This window comes from Ranitomeya imitator, chromosome 5 (assembly GCF_032444005.1).
Source record: "Ranitomeya imitator isolate aRanImi1 chromosome 5, aRanImi1.pri, whole genome shotgun sequence".
Taxonomy (NCBI): Eukaryota; Metazoa; Chordata; class Amphibia; order Anura; family Dendrobatidae; genus Ranitomeya; species Ranitomeya imitator.
This window is the reverse complement of record NC_091286.1, coordinates 671160337-671181763: the sequence shown is the minus strand read 5'-3', so window position 1 is coordinate 671181763 and position 21427 is coordinate 671160337. Positions and strand designations below refer to the sequence as shown.

The window sequence follows — 21427 nt, the reverse complement described above, 5'->3', positions numbered from 1 at the left end:
AGAAGCTTCTCAGGATTGAGTGGGACTTTACAATCTCGATTCTACAGGGGCTAGGGTGGATTGTAAATTGGGAAAAATCAAATCTGGTCCCACATTCCAGAACAAAGTTTTTGGGAGTCATACTAGATTCCCACTTCAAAACATCTTTTTTGACAGAAGAGAGGCAGGTGACGTTAATCGAAAACATCCACCGCTTCAGAAGAAATACATCCTCTATAAGATAAGCAATGAGGATTCTAGACTTAATGACGGCCTGTATCCCCTGTGTGAAGTGGAGTCAATTTCACTCACGGGGGTTGCAGAAGGAGGTTTTGAAGGCCTGGGACAGAAAGCAAAGTTCTTTGGACAAAAAGATGACTCTTTCTCTTTCAGGGAAGAAAGCACTAACTTGGTGGACCAGCTCAGAAAACCTGAGGGTGGGAGTACCATGAATTCTTTATCCCTTTGTCACCATCACCACGGACGCCAGTCAGTATGGATGGGGCGGACACATAGAAGTATCATACAACCAGGGGAAGTGGGATTCAGAAATGACAACCAAATCATTGAATTTTAGAGAGCTATATGCAATTTGGAAGGTGCTTTACCAGGCCCAGTCACAGATCAGAGGCACGTACGTAAAGATACTATCCAACAATGTTACAGCAGTGGCGTTTCTAAGACACCAAGGAGGCCCAAAGCACCCATCTTTACAGCATCTGGCAAACCAGATTTTCAGGAGAGAGGATAACTCTCTTGAGTCCATCTCGTTACACCTGGAGGGAGCCAAGAACCAGGTGGCAGATATTTTTAGAAGAACACCAATAGATCCCACAGAGTGGGAGTTGAATTCAGAAGTGTTCGACAGGCTGTGTCAACAGTGGGGAACACCACAAGTGGATTTCTTTGCCACCAGGTCAAATGCAAAGGCCAGAACATTTTTTTCGCTCAATCCTCTAGACGGGGCAGCAGGGGTCAACACGCTATCACATCCTTGAGGAGAAGGATTCCTATGCGCCTTCCCACCTCTTCCACTGATTCCGAGAACACTCAGGAAGATACGGGACAAGGGAGCAGCAGTGATCTTGGTAGTTCCTTTTTGGCCAAGAAGAAGCTAGTTCTCCCTAATAACCAGAATGTCGACGGAGAGACCTACTCTTCTACCTAAGAGGCAGGACCTTTTGAACCAAGGTCCGGTGTTCCACAACAACCCAAACTCACTCCAACTATCTGCTTGGATCCTGAACGCCAGACCCTAAGATCCAGGGGCCTGTCAGAAGATGTAATCACCACGCACCAAGCAAGCAGGAAGCCGGTGACCTCGGCGATCTATAATAATATCTGGAGACGATTTTGTACCATTTTAGGAGAAGTTCCGGTAGATACTTCAAGTCCAGATATCCCTAAGATCCTCGACTTCCTACAATTAGGTTTTAAAAAAGGCCTTCGACCTAGTACAGATTTCGTTTCTTAGTGTCTTCTTTGACTCCTCTTTGGCCTCCCATCCTTGGTTAGCAAGGTTCTCTAGAGCCATGGAAAGAATGAGACACCTTGTGAGGAAATCATCTACACCTTGGGACCTTAACTTAGTCCTTAATGCCCTGTGTAATTCTCTGTATCTCTTATTAGAGGACATAGATATAGCCAATCTCTCTTTTAAAACAGCTTTTCTGGTGGCCATCACTTCGGCTAAGAGATAAGGGGAGATGCGGGTTTTATCCATACAGGATCCATATCTTAAGATTTTTGACGATAGAATAGTCTTAAGACTTGACCCGGCCTTTCTCCCCAAAGTAGTTTTGTCTACAAATGTGAACCAAGAAGTAATCCTTCCCTCGTTCTGCCAACATCCTAGAAACCCAAAAGAAGAGGTCTATCATAATTTAGACGTTAGAGAGACGGTTTTAAAATTTCTAAAGGCAACTGAGAGTTGGGGACGAGACAAGAACCTGTTCATACAGTACAGGGGACCAAATAAGGGTTGAAAATCAACAAGGGCAACCATCACAAGGTGGATAAAAACTACAATAGACTTAGTGTATAGAGCTCAAGGGAAGGATCCTTGAGACATTCTTAGAGTTCATTCAACCCAAGCTGTAGCTACGTCATGGCCAAAAAGGGTGAGCTTCAACAGAACAGATCTGTAGGGTCGCAACTTGGACCAGTCTTACTACTTTTGCCAGACATTATAATCTAGATGTTGCTTCAGAGCAGTTACTTTTGGCCGAAAAGTATTACATGCAGTAGTCCCACCCTAAGATTATCATCCTTTGGTATTTCTCCAATGGTGCTGTCAGGTGGTTAACGGGGAAATGGTAATTAGACTTACCAGTAATTGTATTTTCAGGAATCCATCCTGACAGCACTAATAGTCCCCTCCCGCTGCAGAATTGGTGTTGTTTACTAATGTGATGAAACATTGGTGTAAGAATTGTTAATAAACTCTCTCACACTTTCGCATCCATCCAGGTGTGATACTTTGGTAGGGTGGTAGGGGGAGGGTCCCGCTTGTTATTCATGTCCTACTGAGGGTAAGAAGGACGTCCTCCAATGGTGCTGTCAGGATGGATTCCTGTAAATACAATTACCGGTAGGCCTAATGACCGTTTTTTCAGTTGCACAAAGTTAGACAACCCGCCGAATCACATTTTGTCATTTGTTTAGGTTGGAATAAAGCTGTGGAGACCTGATCTGTAGGCCACAAAAAATTCTTGTTATTTGCGTCATACAGTAAGGAACCTAACTGTAAAATAGTTTGTAGCATCTAGTGTGTTATAGAAGCCTGATCCATAAGCCACAAAAAAGACTTGCTTTATTAACATCATACAGTAAGGGACCTGACTTGAAAATTGTTTGTAACATAACTTCTTTGTCATACAGGCCTCATCCAAACTCAAACAATCCTTTTTCTGTGACTAACACAATACAGCACACCATATTTCAACTTTGAGTTTACTGTCGCTGAAATTCAGCTGTTTGCAGAGATGGTGCAGCGTTTAAAATCTAATTTTTGTTGCTAATAATGTGCTCCTACCACACTATCTGAGCAACATGACTAGGAAAACGTGAGGCCGTTGTGGAAGGGGAATTAGGCTTGTTGTTCAAAAGTGTTCGTGGGGTAGGTGATAATGTTTGTGAAAGCACTAGTGAAGTAACGTTCTATGCAAAGACCACTGACAATTTATGTTACTGTACAGGCTACACCACTAATATTCTTGGGCAGATGCACTGAGGTACACCTTATCATGATGCCTAGAAAGAGCATGTACTCGAGTTGATGACAAGTGCCTCTTCAAGTGGCCTCTCCTCTTCCTCCACCTCAACATCACACCCAGTACAGTCCAGAGATGTGGTACCCAAATTCCCATTGCTTCCCCCCAAGTCCCAACTATCTAACCACTCAACTGACTGTACGGAACCAGAGATGGGTGAGTCTGATGGGACTCATATATCTGAGGCTCATGCGGACTGTACTGTGCTGTCAGGGCAAGAAGAGGAGGAGGGTGACTCCAATGGCGAGGCATGTGATAACACAGGAGATGATGATTATGATGAGGTGTTAGATCCCAGATGGCGGGAACATAGAGGCACTCAGCTAAATAGGTCATCTGAAGTGGAAGACGAAGAGGTTGCATTGCGCCGTCCATCACAGACACATGGTGTGGCAGCCATGATGAGATATGCATCATCAGCCACAACTGTGCCTCTGATCTGCATCATCGACGGGTCTGCAGCATGCAGGGGTGGCAAGGGGTGCCTTTTATGACACTACAAAGGATGAGCTAACTCACGTAATCTGCAAAATTTGCAAAAAAAAAACAGTTGAGGTAAAAAGTGCAATAATTTGACTACTACAGGTGTGAACCTTCACATGTGCAATCAACATGCTTTACTGTGTGAATCCCACTGCACAAAATGCAGACCAGCAGACCTCAACAACCAACAGCTGCTCCATCAATCGCATCTGCCGCCTATTCCTCCTTCTCTGTTGCTGTTCCAATTATTGAGACAGCAGAACCTTGGGTTCTTTACCCGCTCCAGTCACGCTGACTGAGAGGCTGTTTTCAGCTGAAATGGAAGTGGACATGCCTGCTTTTATTTGACCAGTTAAAGAGAATGATCACACCACAAGTTTCTCAATCCACAGTAACTTCTCTGCCTTCACCTTTCTCACGATACAGCAGTTTGTCCAGTTCACCGTACTCCACCCTCTCACAGCACTGCAGCCAGCCAACGGTTCCACAGTTGTGGTCATGTAAAAGATTGTTTCTTCCTATGCATGACAAAGCTAAGAGGTTGAACTCCACCAGTCATACAGCTGAAGAATTTTAGACAACTGGAGAGCCTGAGTTTGATCAATGGCTGACTCTGCTGAACCTGAATCCAGGGAAGGCCGTGTCCGATAATAGTGCGAACCTCGTGGTAGCCCTACAGTGAGTCAAGATCACACATGTGCCTTGTATGGCTCACATCCTAAACCTGGCGGTACAGCATTTTCTCAGCCACTATCCAGGCCTGGGTGAGCTGCTCCACAAAGCACAAAAGCTGTGTACTCATTTCCGCAGTTCGCCCATGTCTGCTCATCAACTTGCACATGTTTGTCTATACCAGTTAACAGGTTAATATGCCGACATGGTGGAATTTCATTCTGTACATGATGCAGTGACTGTAGCAGCAGCAATGAGCCCTGATGCAGTATGTCATGCCATATAGCCTAGGCCAACGCAGTACGGATGTGGTGCATGTCATGTTTACACAGTGGGCATAGAGCAAGGACCTCTGCACCTTTCCTGCACAGATTCAAAATGGCTATTGAAATTCTTAGCACTGACGACACTGTCATCAGCATCACTATCCCGGTCATCTTTATGCTGGAGCAGTATTTGAATAGCCTGTGGGAGGAGATGGTGGTCCCTGAAGAAGAGGAGGAAGCAAAAGGGAAACCATTGTCTCTAAGTTCAAGACTGTCGTCACACAGGTGGGTGGCAAGGGACGGTGGATTACTGCAATCCAGGGTGGCTGGTGATAACATAAACTGTTATCACTGGTGCAAGATCTGAGGAACAACTGGAGGATGAAGAGGTGATGGACGAGCAACTGTCAAATAAAGCAGATTATCTCCCTCTTTCTGTTGTTTGTTGTTGGTGGGAAGGGACAGAGGAAACAAGCCTCATTGTTACCCAACCTCCAACACAGTATCGACTTGGAACTCATGATAGAGCCCGACTATAGTAATGATTGGGAATATTGCTGACTAATGGTTTGCCACTTTATTAAATCCACATTATAAAACCAAATTTTGCCAGATGCTTCCCTCCCTAGAAAGGGACTCGCGAATGCTGTATTATCGAAACACGCTTTTATACAACCTTAAGAGAGCTTTTCCCCAAGACAGCAGTGAAGCACACAGTTTACATCACAGCTCTAGACTTCCAACCTCCAGCATGTCAATTAGTCAATGCCAAAACATGAGCAATAGCAGTGTTGGAAGTGGAATAAGCAATTTTTGTGAGTCTTTTGACACTGTTTTAGACCAACTCGTGCACCAGAACAACAGAGTCCAAATCTTGCTAGTGGTGAACAAATGGAGAGGATGTGTCATGATTCTATGGTAGGATTTGAGCAGTAGCCTCAGGGGTTAATGCTGGTAGCTTTCATTTGGATAGGGGAGGGCTTTTTATAGCCGCTGGAGGCTTGCATCATTGTCAGTTATACTTCTGCCCTCGGCTGAGTTAAGTGACCCCTGTACGCTTGTGTGTTTGTGCCTTGTGCCTGCCTTGTGAGTTTGCATCCTGTTTTGACCTGGCCTGTCCCCAATGTCGCACTTGCCTGTCGATTTAGGTTCTGTCTGTGGATTATCTGGTTCTCTGACTCCGGCTTAGTTTCTGACTTCCCTTTCAGTTGTTCCCTCAGCTCTGTTTATACCTGCTCGGTTTCTTGACACCCGCTTGTACCCGGTTATTCTTCTTTTTACACGCTTGTCAGTGACCCAGCCAGTCACCCCCCAGTACTACACTCAGTGCTCCGCTGATCGCTCCGGAAGCTCCGACGGCTGGCCCTGCCTCAACCCCTCCTCCTGCTAGAACATGCCACAGGACCTGCACGCCTTGCGATGGTGCTGTTATGTTTACAGGTGCTGTCTACCCATCCCGCTCTGTGCTGTGCGGACTCATGTCTGGACCTGGAAAGGTTGGACACGGGGTCCGCGACAGGATGGTGCAAGAGTATCTAGAACTAAATATCAATACCATCAGGGAGGGTTTGGACCATTTCACATTTTGGTCTTCCAAAATGGATGAGTGACCGACCCTTGCTTCACATGCCTTGGAGGTTATATTGTGCCTGGCAGCCAGCGTTCTCTCAGACGGTTTCTTCAGTGCTGCTGGTGGTGTCCTGACCAATAAGCGCAGCTGGCTGTCCTTTGAAAGTATAGACCACATAGCTTTCATTAAGATGAACAAGTCATTGATTTCCAAGGACTTTTTCACCCCAATTGCAAACTGTACAGGCTAGGCGATATTGCATTTTTTAGTGTGAGGCATTAATATCACTGTGAAGGGAAATTGGATAAATTTGATAAAAAAACATTGGTAGAACCGTTTCAGGCTCAGCTGAAGACCACTATTGACACCTTTGAAAAAGATGTCATTGGTAGGAAAAAGTTGAAATTCAGAAGGGACCAGCTCGATTTCAAACATGGACGGGCCTTCAAATGGGTGCATAAAGGCAACAAGAGGCCTATTGGTGATAAAGCATCCACTGAAGGAGCCACTATTATTACACAAGACCAACCATCAAGTGATGATTTTTTATCCTCCGAACTGAGCGATATCGAAGGCGCAACAGGAGGGGCCGTAGGAGGAGGCACGGTCCGAAAAAAGCACTCCCGGAATTACAGAGCATGGTCCCCTCGTTTCAGGCGGGAGACCCGATCGAACAAGAAGTATTAGTCCCGGACGCCACGGTGGAGCCTACAGTGGAGCCTGGTAAGCTGCAAATCCTCAACTTGTCTAATTATGCTCTTTCTGAAATTGAGATATCAGTCCTGGAAAAGGGTCTGTCCTTTTGTCCTACCAGTGGCCTGGACAAATTTACTGTGATCAAGGATGTCTATCTTTTTTGCAGACAACTCACCTTTAAACTGCTTTTCCATCAACCGTCCATATTGGATGATCATCTTATGGCTGACAGATTGGTCCTTAGAGATCTTTTGGACCTACTTGAAGAGGGGGATGAGAGTTGTCCAAGGAGAAGGTTCACTGGTAGGTTACCATCACAAGCCACCCCGACATTTTCACTTTTTCCAGTAATACAAAACTTTTTTAGTGCTGTGGTCCGTGAGGTACAACAACTAAAACTTGACCCAAATAGGGGCAGAAACATCAGTAAGGCTGAGCAGGCTGCTATTGCCGGTTTGGGTTCTAACCGAGAATTTGTCATCCGCGAGGCAGACAAGGGGGGCAATTTGGTCATTTGGCCAATTGAGCTTTACTTGCAGGAAGCTAGACGGCAATTGTTAAACCGAGAGTGCTACCAGATCCTCCCCTCGGATCCCTCTCATGTTTTTCAGGCCAAACTATTTCGGCTTCTCGAGGCTGCATTCACAAGTAACATCATTAACAAGCGGGAGAGGGACTTTATGTTCAATTGTCATCCTAAAATCCCTACCTTCTATATGCTCCCCAAGGTGCATAAGTCCCTTGCAGTCCCTCCAGGCAGGCCGATAATATCTGGGATAGGTGGGCTTTTGGAAAGACCGTGCATTTATGTCGATTTCTTTCTACAACCTCTGGTCGCCTCTCTGCAATCCTTCGTTAGAGACTCCACCTTTCTGATACAGCAGGTCCAGGATTTGGTGGTCCCTATTGGAACTTGGTTAGTGACTCTAGATGTAGAGTCACTCTACACCTGTATAGGACATGACTTAGGGGCGCAGGCTGTGTCCTATTTTCTCGATCTAAATACCTCTGGGGACAGAAAGCATGATTCTTTTCTACTGGACCTTCTTTGGTTTATTTTGGACCAAAACTATTTCACTTTTGACCGAGTGTACTACAGGCAAGTAAGGGGCACAGCTATGGGTGCCCGGTGTGCCCCATCATATGCCAACCTATTTTTGGGTTGGTGGGAGGAAACCAGGGTGTTCTGTCTGGAGGGATTCTCCACTCATGTTATCAAATGGTTACGTTATATTGATGACGTTTTATTCCTCTGGACAGGCACCCTGGAGGACTGTCAACATTTCATCGGGACCCTGAATGATAACCCCTGGAACATCCGCCTCACTTCACATATGTCACAAACGAAGATCGAATTTCTTGACTTGCAACTCAATCTGAGGGATTCCAAAATTACTACGAGTCTATACCGTAAGCCCACGGCGACCAATAGTTTGCTGCACTTTACCAGCTTTCATCCACAGCACTTAAAGGAAGGGATACCGAAGGGTCAGTTCTATAGAGTCAAAAGGAATTGTACTCAGCAGGAGGACTTCTTCAAACATTCTCGCGAATTGTCTTCTAGGTTTAAAGAAAGAGGATACCTAAAAAAGGTAATTTCGCGTGCTTTTGTTGCAGCTAGGGACCAAGATAGGGCCAGTTTACTGTGTCCCCGGGTCAGAACCCCAGGTAGGCCACTAGGGATAATTACATCTTTTAATAACCAGTGGCATGATATACGTAATATTCTGTCTAAATACTGGGGTTTGTTACTAAGCGAATCAAAGCTGGTACCGCATATTTCGTCCAGGCCCAACTTAATAGCCAGGAGAGCTAGGAATCTAAAAGACTGTCTTAGTCACAGTCACTTTCAACGTCCCACTGTGAGTACTAACAGGGGATTCCGCCTTCGTGGCACTTTTCCGTGCGGGAATTGTAACATTTGTCCGTTTACAGCTGGAGATACTAATGGCACGTCTTCTTCTTTACCTTTTCAGATTGCCCCTAGAACATATTTCAATTGTAAGACCAAAAATCTTATTTATGCTTTGGTATGTCCGTGCCCGAAGGTTTATGTAGGGCAAACAACACAGGAATTGAGGAAAAGGATCCAACAGCATTTTTCTAACATCACTACGGCAAATAAAGACAAGATGAAGGGAAAGACCCTTACGTCTGTGGCCTCACACTACCTAACGGAGCACAATTCGCGTTGGAATGGAACTAGGATCTGTGGCCTGGAAAAAGTCCCTGTTAACATCAGAGGTGGCAACATCACTCTAGAATTGCTCAGACGTGAATCTAGATGGATTTTTGAGTTGAACTGTGTTGCCCCAATGGGCCTGAATGAGGATTTACTTTTCACTGGCTTTTACAAACATATTTGACTTTATATGTCGCAGTTTGGTGCTTTAGTATACTCTGTGTATTTCTTGTAACCCTAGAGTCCATTATATTATTTTTTTTTTTTTTTTTTCTTCTTATCGATCGGGATGTTTTTTTTTTTTTTTTTTTGTATATAACATTGGTCTCTATTCTGAGTACTCTCAGTCTTGATCTGTACTATATGAACAGCATATAATATCCCCTGCAGGTTTTGTTTGTATGCTAATTGCTATGTTCTATACTTGATACTCGTCTGAATATACTATTGTATGCAAACAGTCTACTAACATCTTGTAGCCACTGGTTCTTTGGAGCATATACCATTGGGTAGTATATATCCTCTTTCATATATGCAGGGGTTTTTCTGTATGGTATGACATGATTTGATTCCCCTCCTATTTTGAGGTGCAAACAGGTGCATAGGTAATACAGTCTGCCGGGGTCTAATAATTGTGTTGCCATTCTTTAAGGCTATATCAGCCTTAACATTGTGTAAGCCATTTATCCCCTTTTTGTCTGCACTCTGTAGTCAGTGTCTCCCCTGGGTCTGGCCCTCTTTAGGGGATCACGCTGATGCTTGTGTATTAGGCATGTCTTGTACCTTGTTAATATTCTGATACATACATAATGGGGTTAAAGCATGACACCTTGTTATACTGAGTCCTGTTCATACCATATCAGAATTATGAAATTATATTAGAGCTGGTAGTTATATACATGTCTCGTTAAACAATTTATTTATTTATTTATTTATTGTTTTTTAGTTTTTATATTTATTTTTGTTTATGTATATGTTTATTTTTCATCAAAGGGCTCATTCTATTCAGGTGTTGGCTTACTTTGCAGGTGCACTTGGTATTAGAAATGTGGTTGGGTGCATACTTGCACCTTAATATAGCTTCACTTGTATACATCTAGGTGCCTATACTTTGTTGGCTCTTTGCTCTTGGGCTTGCTGAGCAGCCGTTTGATCTCTGCGTCTTTATGCACACGGTGCTGGCTTGGCGTCCTAGGTTGCTAGGCGCCGGCTAGTCCCGTGCTTAATACGCCGGCGCCTGCAAGGTTGATTTTGTCCATCTGTGACTGAGGCTTTGCATCTGTGGTTGGTCATCTAGAACCGGTCACTTCATGGTCCGGGTATGGCGGCGCCTAGCATCGCTGTAGCTGCTGTGAATGGGACGCCATCACATGCAGCTGATACAGCTCTGTAGGTGGCAGTAGTATACATGGTCTGTTGCTAGGTGCCTGGTGTTTCCGGTCTTTGGTCGCCGGCACCTGCGCAGTAGATAGTATGTATCTCGGCGCTCAGCATAGCTGTAGCGGCCGAGAATGAGTCGCCGTCACTATGCAGGTGATACTGGTGTACACTCTCTGTTGCTAGGCGCTGGGCGTTTCCTGTTGCAGCACGCCGGCGCCTGCGCAGTGGACACTACGTTTCCACATGGCTTATGGACTCCATAGTTCCGACTTAGCCCCGCCATGCCCAGGAGAGGGCACACAGCTGAGTCTATTTGTACATCAACATTAAAGGTATTTATACACGGGATGTGGTAGCGATAATCACACCCCTGATGAAGCCACTGCTGTGGCGACACGCGTAGGGTATTCGCTTTCTTGTATGCCTGTCATTTATTCTGGGTTATTATACCCATAAGGTTTCTCCCTTTTTGGGGTATGATTGGGGTGTATGCTTTGTAAGGAGGCACTTGGCTCTGTTTTGAGCAGGTTTATATTTGCATGCTTTGGTATGTCCTTGTATTTGGATCTCTAGGGCCATTTGGCTGTCTTTATATCACACTGTCTGGGGAGCCTTGTTATCCATTGTATGGAGCTTTATGCATTACTCTGTGTAGTAAAGTGGTGCCATCTTTAGTGCACTTTGGTTATTGTACCACCTATATAGTATGGGTAACAAGCATATACAGTCTTATGTTATACATATATATAACTTTCTAAGTGCTACCATCTTGCTTACTATAATTTTTTAAGTGCTACCATCTTGCATACTTTATCTCTGGTTCTCAGTGGGTAATATACCTATTTTGGGCCCACTTATGAGTTGCCTCTTTGCATGCATCCATTTACCTCGGTCCTATCTTTGTTGTATATGACCCTTAGGTGTTTATGTATATGTTCATGTATATTCTAGTACTTATGCTGTTCATATAGGACCTTGAGGAGTATTTATACAATTATCGTCCCCTGTTCTATTTGTATACAGGCATATGCCCTACCTTAGGCAATTGTTCTTTATGTTTTTATATGTTTTTAAAGTGTTTGTCTCGTGCTATACCTTAATAAAAGCTGTGTTTTCTATATAAATCCTTGCTGCCTGGTGATCTCCGTTTTATGGCCTTTGCTGTTTCTCTGTTTTTTTTTGGATATGTTCATATTCTAAGGTCAGGGTTGGATCCCAGTGTTACATTTTTCTGTGGTGCCCCCATATCATATTCTCTTAGGCATTAATATCACGTAACTGCACTCTGCAATAACTTTAGTGTGGCTTCTGTGCCTGTTGTGGCTGCTGCTCCTGCTGCTGATGATAACACAAATTTGTGGAAATGTGAACAGTCATGGTTGGTCTACATCTGCTGGGTTATCTGTAGCAGAAGACGTCTCGGTCCCAATTATACTATGTTTATTCTCGTGACAGTTATTCCACTTCGGCGGTGTCAGGTAATCAGTTTTTAAAATGTGAACACTCCTGGTTGAGTGTCCATCTGCTGCATTGGGTGTAGTGAAAGACCTGTTGGTCCCTATTATATTATTTCTACTGTGGTGAAATTGATTCCACTTTGGTGGTGTAAGGTCCTCATTTGTTTAAATGTGAACAATCCTTGTTGGGTGTCCATCTGCTGGATTGGGTATAGTGGAAGACATGACGGTCTTTATTTTACTATTTGCACTATGGTGAAATTGATGCCACTTTGATGGTGGCTGCCAATAATTTTTGGAAATGTGACTACTCATGGTTTGGTCGATTTCATGCGTTCTGTCTGTAGCAGTAAGCCTCCAACACCATCAGGCCTCCACCACCTTGGACTCAACTACCCGTGTTACTATCCTTAAATTTTTCTGATAATGGTAGTCTACAAAACTGATATTTGTGCCACCTGAGTGTGGCTCAGCATGAAAGCAGGCAGAGGTGTTGCATGTGCTATCAGGGATCCTAGCAAAGGGGCCGTATACCGATCCCTCACCGACATAGTCTTACTGTGACATTCATTGGAAAGATATAAATGCTGTCCCAGACTCCGATACCTCATTCCTGGCTATTTGCTGTGCCTTGCTAAAATATGTACTGGGGGAGAAATTAGCCCAATTTCCTGGTGTCTGCCGCTCATTTGATGCGTTTTGGCAGCATTTGTGGCCATTATAAGATGTTGTGCATTTGTTTGTTTTTGCATCTCATTAACGTGAATGGTGTTCCGAAATGATCATTGAATATTTGATGAACTAATTAGTGAATATTGCAAATTTGGCGAACGTAATCTGAACTGAACATTCAAATATTCGCTCATCGCTAGTTAGATTGCCTGCAAAGTAGATTGTGTCTGCTCGGCATACATGAATTGACAGAATTATGCGCTAAGTATCATAGATTTTAACTATTTTCTGGAGAAGAAATACAATTCCACTTTCATATATTTCATGTTTACATGCAATAGCACTAAAGAGTACAACTTAATTTATTAGTCCAATTGGTATGAATATGGGATACATGCGCAGTACCTGGCCACAGCTGCCATTAAATTGATGGAGCTGTGCAGCTCCGCAACTGAGCATTCCTGACCCCAAGAAGAGCTGATCTCACCCTCACGGTTATGATTATCATTAATAGTGTTGAGCATTCCGATACCGCAAGTATCGGAATTCCGATACCGAGTTCCGATACTTTTGTGGAATCGGTATCGGATCCATAGTGATGTGTAAAATAAAGAATTAAAATAAAAAATATTGATATATTCACCTCTCCGGCGGCCCCTGGACATCACCGCTGGTAACCGGCAGGCTTCTTTGTTTAAAATGAGCACGTTTAGGACCTGAGAATGACGTCGCGGCTTCTGATTGGTCGCGTGCTGCTCATGTGACCGTCACGCGACCAATCACAAGCCGCGACGTCATTCTCAGGCACTGAACTCCTCATTTAGGACCTGCGAATGACGTCGCGGCTTCTGATTGGTCACGTGGCGGTCACATGAGCGGCACGCGACCAATCAGAAGCCGCGACGTCATTCTCAGGTCCTAAACGCGCTCATTTTAAACAAAGAAGCCTGCCGGTTACCCGCGGTGATGTCCAGGGGCCGCCGGAGAGGTGAATATATCAATATTTTTTATTTTAATTCTTTATTTTATACATTAATATGGATCCCAGGGCCTGAAGGAGAGTTTTCTCTCCTTCAGACCCTGGGAACCATCAGGATACCTTCCGATACTTGGTGTCCCATTGACTTGTATTGGTATCGGATATCGGTATCGGCGATATCCGATACTTTTCGGGTATCGGCCGATACTCTCCGATACCGATACTTTCAAGTATCGGACGGTATCGCTCAACACTAATCATTAAGGCTTTTTGAAAAGTTGCTGAATCTAATCACATTGGAATAAGATTTGAGGCACATTAATTCAAGGTATGAAGTCAAAACCGTACAAAAGTATTAACAAGTAAAGCCATATGGAATTGTAACACTCCGCCAAGAATAAGAATCCCAATTTAATACACAGTACCTCAGTACATACAGCGGAGCGTCTCTTACCTCTGTGAAGGACTTTTGGGGTTTTGATGTGTTGATCAAATGCATATTTCCTATGATCGGTAAAGGCATAGGACCAGGAGGGAAGTTCATGGATTTTTTCTGGTTCTGAAAAGCTTTGACCAGAAATAAAATGACCACAAAGGACACAAGAACAGAGATGGGATCCACCGTGACCATGTCTGCAAAAGCCTAGAAAACAGGGAATAAAATGGAGGTAATTCAATATTAAGTATTCTCAGAATTAGGGAACCTCTCCAGAACTCTGCCACAGGAGCAACGATACAAAAATATCCTGGGAGGGTTGGATACTTTAAAGAAACAGTACAGACAACTAATACCCAGCAATGAAAGAGTGGACTGTGACAAAATGAAAATCAAATCTGTGTCTTCCTGTGTCCTGTACCCTTCCTCAAATCCAACAATAGGCAAAAACAACATCAGCTCTGCCCTGATTGTTCCCTGAAAAGCCACTTTCCCTTGTCCGGACTCACAGGGCATGGCGTCCATCAGTGGTGATATAATCTGAAAGCCACAAAACTTTCATGATAAATTCAATGTTCTCTCATGCCTAAACCTAATGAGAAATAAAATTTATAATTTAGAAAATCAGTTCCTTCTGTGCATATAAAATATAGCTTATAGTAAGTGCAGGCGGCTCCTCACCTCGTCCCCGTGGTCAGGTGAATCAATGCAGTCAATATAAGATCCACATAAGCTTTAGACAAAGACCTGCACTTGGGTTCATATTTATGACCTAACTGGTTCATGAAGTGAGTAATTAGCAGGTGTCGAAAAACAGAAGCTTAAAAAATGGGACCCAACAAGCTTAATCACCCTCCCAAAACAGTGAGACAGAATATTAATGACATAAAGACAAACAATAAAATCATCTATTCTCTAAGTTATCCCAAGGAGCCCCAACCGTCCTCGCTTATGGCTGGTCTACTGGTCAACACAGGAAAAGCTGGGAGTATCGTCATTGTGAACATCTTAAGGCTATGTTCTCATGCAACTTTTTGAAGTGTTTTTTTTTTTTTTTTTTTTTTCAATTTTTTTGGGTACAGATTACATGTCTGCTTGCTTAATAAAGTTAGTTTAATTCTCAAAAAACCCTTGTTGCATTTTTTTTTTTCAATTTCCCATTGATTTTTATGGGTGCAAAAAGCAGGACAAAATGGCAGGTTTCCTCATTTGGCATCATTTTCCTCACTCATGTCTTCCTTGATACATTTAGATTTCCTTGATACATTCTATTCATTTTCTACCAAAGCATATATCTTTGGCTAGTAATAGATGAAAAACAACACTGCATGAACATACCGGTCTTCTTTCTCATTTTCCTACTAAAAAGTACAAATTATTTCTGAATGAGCGCACTGATTCCCATTCCACCCATGATAACCTTGTCATCTGCCATCTTCAAAAGACGTGAAAATAAAAAAAAACAATATTCCTCACTAGTGATGAGCGAATGTGCTCGCCTCTACTCGTTACTGGCCCAAGTATCACTATGCTCGGTCTACTCGGCGAGCATCGAGCATTCCCGGGATTGAGGTCTCCACCCAGTATTTTTGGTGGACTTTAGAGACCCAATCATGCTGCAGGGATTGTCTGCCAGGCCATGAAACGCCGCAGCCATCTTTGTTGTGCTTGTGCAGTGATTGGCTGGGCCGTACAGCATCATCACGAGTATAAGAGACCTGGCGCCACCCTGCTCGCCGCATTCTGCTCCCGACTTAGCGAGTGTAGGGAGAGCTGCTGCAGAAATAGGGTCAGATTTGTGCTTTTAATAGTTAGTGCAGGTCTGCAACTATTCAGTCCGCAACTCCTCAGAAACCAAGAGTCCTTTTTAGGGCTAATTCATGGATCCCGAGATTGCAGCGCTAGGTAGACAGGGCACAGCATGTCCACATCAGTGCAAGGCCTGCAGGCACTGTATTTCTGTACATTGCTCCCACTGCATCCCTACCAAAGCTCCAGAACTGTCTGCTGCTGCTTATTTACTATATATCTAGTTGCAGTTTTCATTTTTTTTTCTTTTTTCCAAAAATTCACCCCCACAAAAAAAATATGCAGTCTGTTATGTCATACTGAGTCCTGGTGCATCGGTAAAAAAATCATAGTTTGTCAGGCATAGTTGTGTGTGCTAGCCTTGTTTTTTTGGTTTTAAATTCACCAAAAAACAAAAAAGGTCTCATATATAGTCGTGCTCCAAAATTGGGCATTTTAGGCTGGTTTTCCACTGTTTGTGCTGTCTGTTACTCTTCTTATAAACAGCACTATTTTCCATTAACCCCTTTCTGACATCGGACGTACTATCCCAAATGACCACCGACGGGATAGTACGTCATACATGATCGGCCGCGCTCACGGGGGGAGCGCGGCCGATCGCGGCCAGGTGTCAGCTGATTATCGCAGCTGACATCTGGCACTATGTGCCAGGAGCGGTCACAGACCACCCCGGCACATTAACCCCCGGCACACTGCGATCAAACATGATCGCAGTGTTCCGGCAGTATAGGGAAGCATCGCGCAGGGAGGGGGCTCCCTGCGTGCTTCCCTGAGACCCTCGGAGCAGCGTGATGTGATCGCGCTGCTGCGAGGGTCTCTTACCTCCTCCTCCCTGCAGCAGGCCCAGATCCAAAATGGCCCCTGCATCCGGGTCCTGCAGGGAGGTGGCTTCACTGCGCCTGCTCAGAGCAGGCGCCGGGAAGCCTCCCTGATGTGCACGTAAGATCGCTGATCTGACACAGTGCACAGCAAAGTGTCAGATCAGCGATCTTACACTATAACATCATGCCCCCCCCCCCTTTGGGCAATGTTATAGTGTAAAAGAAAATTCACATGTGTAAAAAAAAAAAAAATTCCTAAAAAAATAAATAAATATTGTTCCTATAAATACATTTCTTTATCTAAAAAAAACCAAAACAATAAAAGTACACATATTTAGTATCGCCGCGTCCGTAACTACCCCACCTATAAAACTATATCACTAGTTAACCCCTTCACTGAATACCGAAAAAAAAAACGAAGCAAGAAACGCTTTATCATACCGCCAAACAAAAAGTGAAATAACACGCAATCAAAAAGACAGATATAAATAAACATGGTACCGCTAAAAACATCTTATCCCGCAAAAAATGAACCACCATACGGCATCATCAGCGAAAAAATAAAAAAGTTATAGTCCTCAGAATAAAGCGATGCCAAAATAATTATTTTTTCTATAAAATAGTTTTTATCGTATAAAAGCACCAAAACATAAAAAAAATATAAATGAGATATTGCTGTAATCGCACTGACCCGAAGAATAAAACTGCTTTATCAATTTTACCAAACGCAGAACGGTATAAACGCCTCAACCCAAAAGAAATTCATAAATAGCTGGTTTTTGGTCATTCTGCCTCACAAAAATCAGATTAAAAAGCGATCAAAAAATGTCACGTGCCCGAAAATGTTACCAATAAAAACGACAACTTGTCCCGCAAAAAACAAGACCTCACATGACTCTGTGGACCCAAATATGGAAAAATTATAGCTCTCAAAATGTGGTAACGCAAAAAATATTTTTTGCAATTAAAAGCGTCTTTCAGTGTGTGACGGCTGCCAATCATAAAAATCCGCTAAAAAACCCGCTATAAAAGTAAATCAAACCCCCCTTCATCACCCCCTTAGTTAGGGAAAAATAAAAAAAATGTATTTATTTCCATTTTCCCATTAGGGTTAGGGCTAGGGTTAGGGTTAGGGTATGTGCACATGATGCAGATTTAGTGCAGAATTAGTGCACTTCTGCAGCAGATTTTTCTGCTGCAGAAACGCTGCAGAACTGCACTGTGATTTACAGTGCAATGTAAATCAATGTGAAAAAAAAAGCTGTGCACATGGTGCAGAAAAATCCGCGCAGAAATGCTGCAAATTTCAAAGAAGTGCATGAAATCTGCACTAAGGCTATGTTCACACTTTGCGGATTTTGCTGCGGATCCGCAGCGGATTTGACCGCTGCGGATCCGCAGCAGTTTCCCATGAGTTTACATTCCAATGTAAACCTATGGGAAACAAAAAACGCTGTGCACATGCTGCAGTAAAATCCGCGCGGAATCGCTGCGGATTACATTCCGCAGCATGTCACTTCTTTTCTGCGGATTTTCAAGTGCTCCAATAGAAAACTGCAGAAGAAAACACAGTAAAACCGCGATAAATCCGCAGTAAAAACCGCAACGGGTTTTCACTGCGGATTTTGGAATTCTGCTGCGGAAAAATCCGCAGTGGAATCCGCAAAGTGTGAACATAGCCTAAAACTGCAACAAAAACGCACAAAAACTGCAGAAAATCTGCACCTGCGGATTCTGCCAGGAGATGCAGATATAGTGCAGAAAATTCTGCACCACATTTCCTACGTGTGCACATAGCCTTAGGGCTAGTGTTAGGGTTAGGGCTATGGTTAGGGCTAGGGTTAGGGCTAGGGTTAGGGCTAGGTTTAGATTGAGGGCTAGGGTTAAGGTTAGGGTTAGGGCTAGGGTTAGGGTTAGGGCTAGGGTTAGGGTTGGGGCTAGGATTAAGGCTACAGTTAGGGTTGGGGCTAAAGTTAGGATTAGGGTTGGGGCTAAAGTTAGGGTTAGGGTTTGGATTACATTTATGGTTGGGAATAGGGTTGGGATTAGGGTTAGGGGTGTGTCGGCATTAGAGGTGTGGTTAGTAGAGTTGAGCGACCTTGACCTTTTTAGAGTCGAGCCGGGTTTCGCGAAACCCGACTATCTCAAAAGTCGGGTCGAGTGAAATTGGCCGATTATGACGTAAAGTCGGGATCGACCGAAACACGAAACCCAATGCAAGTCAATGGGGCAGCATAGTCGGCAGTGAGTGGGGGCCAGGAAAACACCTAGAGTGCCCATTTTAATGTCAAAACCATCCATTCTTCTTAATGAAGCTTGTCAAGCGTAACTTACCTTATAATAATTGGAAGGCATTTGAAATTGGGGTTCATTTGGCTAAAGTTGTGGTGGGTAGGGCTGGTTCAAGTAATTAGTGGGCCCAGGAAATCTGGACCACGTCACGGCAGTGGAGCAGGGAGAGGTAAGTATTTCAACTTTGCAAGTGCTGTGAACCTGAGCAAGCAGGGGGGGCCCACTCGTTGGCATTGGCACTGGCACAGGGCCCCTCAAAGTACAGCGGTGTGTTTGCACGGCGGGGGCGCCTCCCACCGGCAGCAACACTTTTGCGTACTATGAGAGGCCCTGTGCCAGTGACGTCGCCAACTAGTATTCCTCCCCCCACCTGATGAAGGAACCTGCACTTTCATCTGCACCTTCCTGTTTGTCCCCGTGTAAGGTGGTATGGTATGCGGGAAGGGGGACCTGACTTTCAGCAGGGTCACAATCTTGCAGTGTAGCGTGCACGGGAAATGTTGCGTTATGGGTCAATGTACCAGCAGACTCATCTATCACTGGCTGGGCAATGGGCAGGATGAGGAGGAAACACAGATATAGGCCCAAAGAATAAAGTGGGCTAAATGCAGTTCACAATTGGTAACACAGGATTAATCAGGGGGCATTGCAGTGGAGGACAACTGGAATGAGAGGCTGACACAGAGAGTAGGCCCAAATCAGTAAGTAGTCGAAATGCAGTTCAAAATTGGCAACAGTAGTAAACAGGCGGCACAGCTTTGTTCAGTGGAGGAGAACAGCAAGGAGTGGCAGACACCGATAGTAGGCCCCAAACCAACTAGTACGCCAAATGCAGTTGTTCCGTTTAACCACAATTTAATGAGAGCCTGAAGATAGAAGTTCAGGAAAGGCAACCTGGAGAACACCTTGGAGTGGAACACACCATCTCTCTACACCCCATACCCAATTTGTAGGTCTAATGCAGCGTAGTTTCCAACAACTACTAAACGAGAGCATGATGATCGAAGCATTGGCGAGGAAACCTGGGGAACACCTTGGAGTGGAACACACCATCTCTCTACACCCCATACCCAATTTGTAGGCCTAATGCAGCGTAGTTTCCAACAACTACTAAACGAGAGCATGATGATCGAAGCATTGGCGAGGAAACCTGGGGAACACCTTGGAGTGGAACACACCATCTCTCTACAGTGGAACACACCCTCTCTCTACACCAAAACCCAATTTGTAGGCCTAATGCAGCGTAGTTTCCAACAACTACTAAACGAGAGCATGATGATCGAAGCATTGGCGAGGAAACCTGGGGAACACCTTGGAGTGGAACAGACCATCTCTCTACACCCCATACCCAATTTGTAGGCCCAATGCAGCGTAGTTTCCAACAACTACTAAACGAGAGCATGATGATCGAAGCATTGGCGAGGAAACCTGGGGAACACCTTGGAGTGGAACACACCATCTCTCTACACCCCATACCCAATTTGTAGGCCTAATGCAGCGTAGTTTCCAACAACTACTAAACGAGAGCATGATGATCGTAGCATTGGCGAGGAAACCTGGGGAACACCTTGGAGTGGAACACACCATCTCTCTACAGTGGAACACACCATCTCTCTACACCCCATACCCAATTTGTAGGCCTAATGCAGCGTAGTTTCCAACAACTACTAAACGAGAGCATGATGATCGAAGCATTGGCGAGGAAACCTGGGGAACACCTTGGAGTGGAACACACCATCTCTCTACAGTGGAACACACCATCTCTCTACACCCCATACCCAATTTGTAGGCCTAATGCAGCGTAGTTTCCAACAACTACTAAACGAGAGCCGGAAGATCGAAGCTCAGGAAAGGCAACCTGGAGAACACCTTGGAGTGGAACACACCATCTCTCTACACCCCATACCCAATTTGTAGGCCTAATGCAGCGTAGTTTCCAACAACTACTAAACGAGAGCATGATGATCGAAGCATTGGCGAGGAAACCTGGGGAACACCTTGGAGTGGAACACACCATCTCTCTACAGTGGAACACACCATCTCTCTACACCCCATACCCAATTTGTAGGCCTAATGCAGCGTAGTTTCCAACAACTACTAAATGAGAGCCGGAAGATCGAAGCTCAGGAAAGGCAACCTGGAGAACACCTTGGAGTGGAACACACCATCTCTCTACACCCCATACCCAATTTGTAGGCCTAATGCAGCGTAGTTTCCAACAACTACTAAACGAGAGCCGGAAGATCGAAGCTCAGGAAAGGCAACCTGGGGAACACCTTGGAGTGTAACAAACCCTCTCTCTACACCACGGAAGGGCTGATTCTTAGGAAGGAAGGCTGTCGGAAAGAAGCAGGGCGCGTCCGAGGGTGATTATATTCTTATTAGGTATATACTCACCCTCGGACGCGCCCTGCTTCTTTATTTGTAATAAATGTTTATTTGCAATGTGGTTTTGACTTAC

General features: G+C 44.4%; 1 protein-coding gene across 1 annotated transcript in view; it reads right to left on the bottom strand.

The window, feature by feature from the left end:
- LOC138638749 (cytochrome P450 2C25-like) overlaps window positions 1–21427 on the bottom strand; it is a 419304-nt gene that overhangs the window by 284126 nt on the left and 113751 nt on the right. Inside the window, exon 2 of the mRNA XM_069728305.1 lies at window positions 14063–14251. Within this exon, the coding sequence (XP_069584406.1) occupies window positions 14063–14239 (177 nt within the window). The 5' untranslated portion in view covers window positions 14240–14251. The remainder of the gene's footprint in view (window positions 1–14062; window positions 14252–21427) is intronic.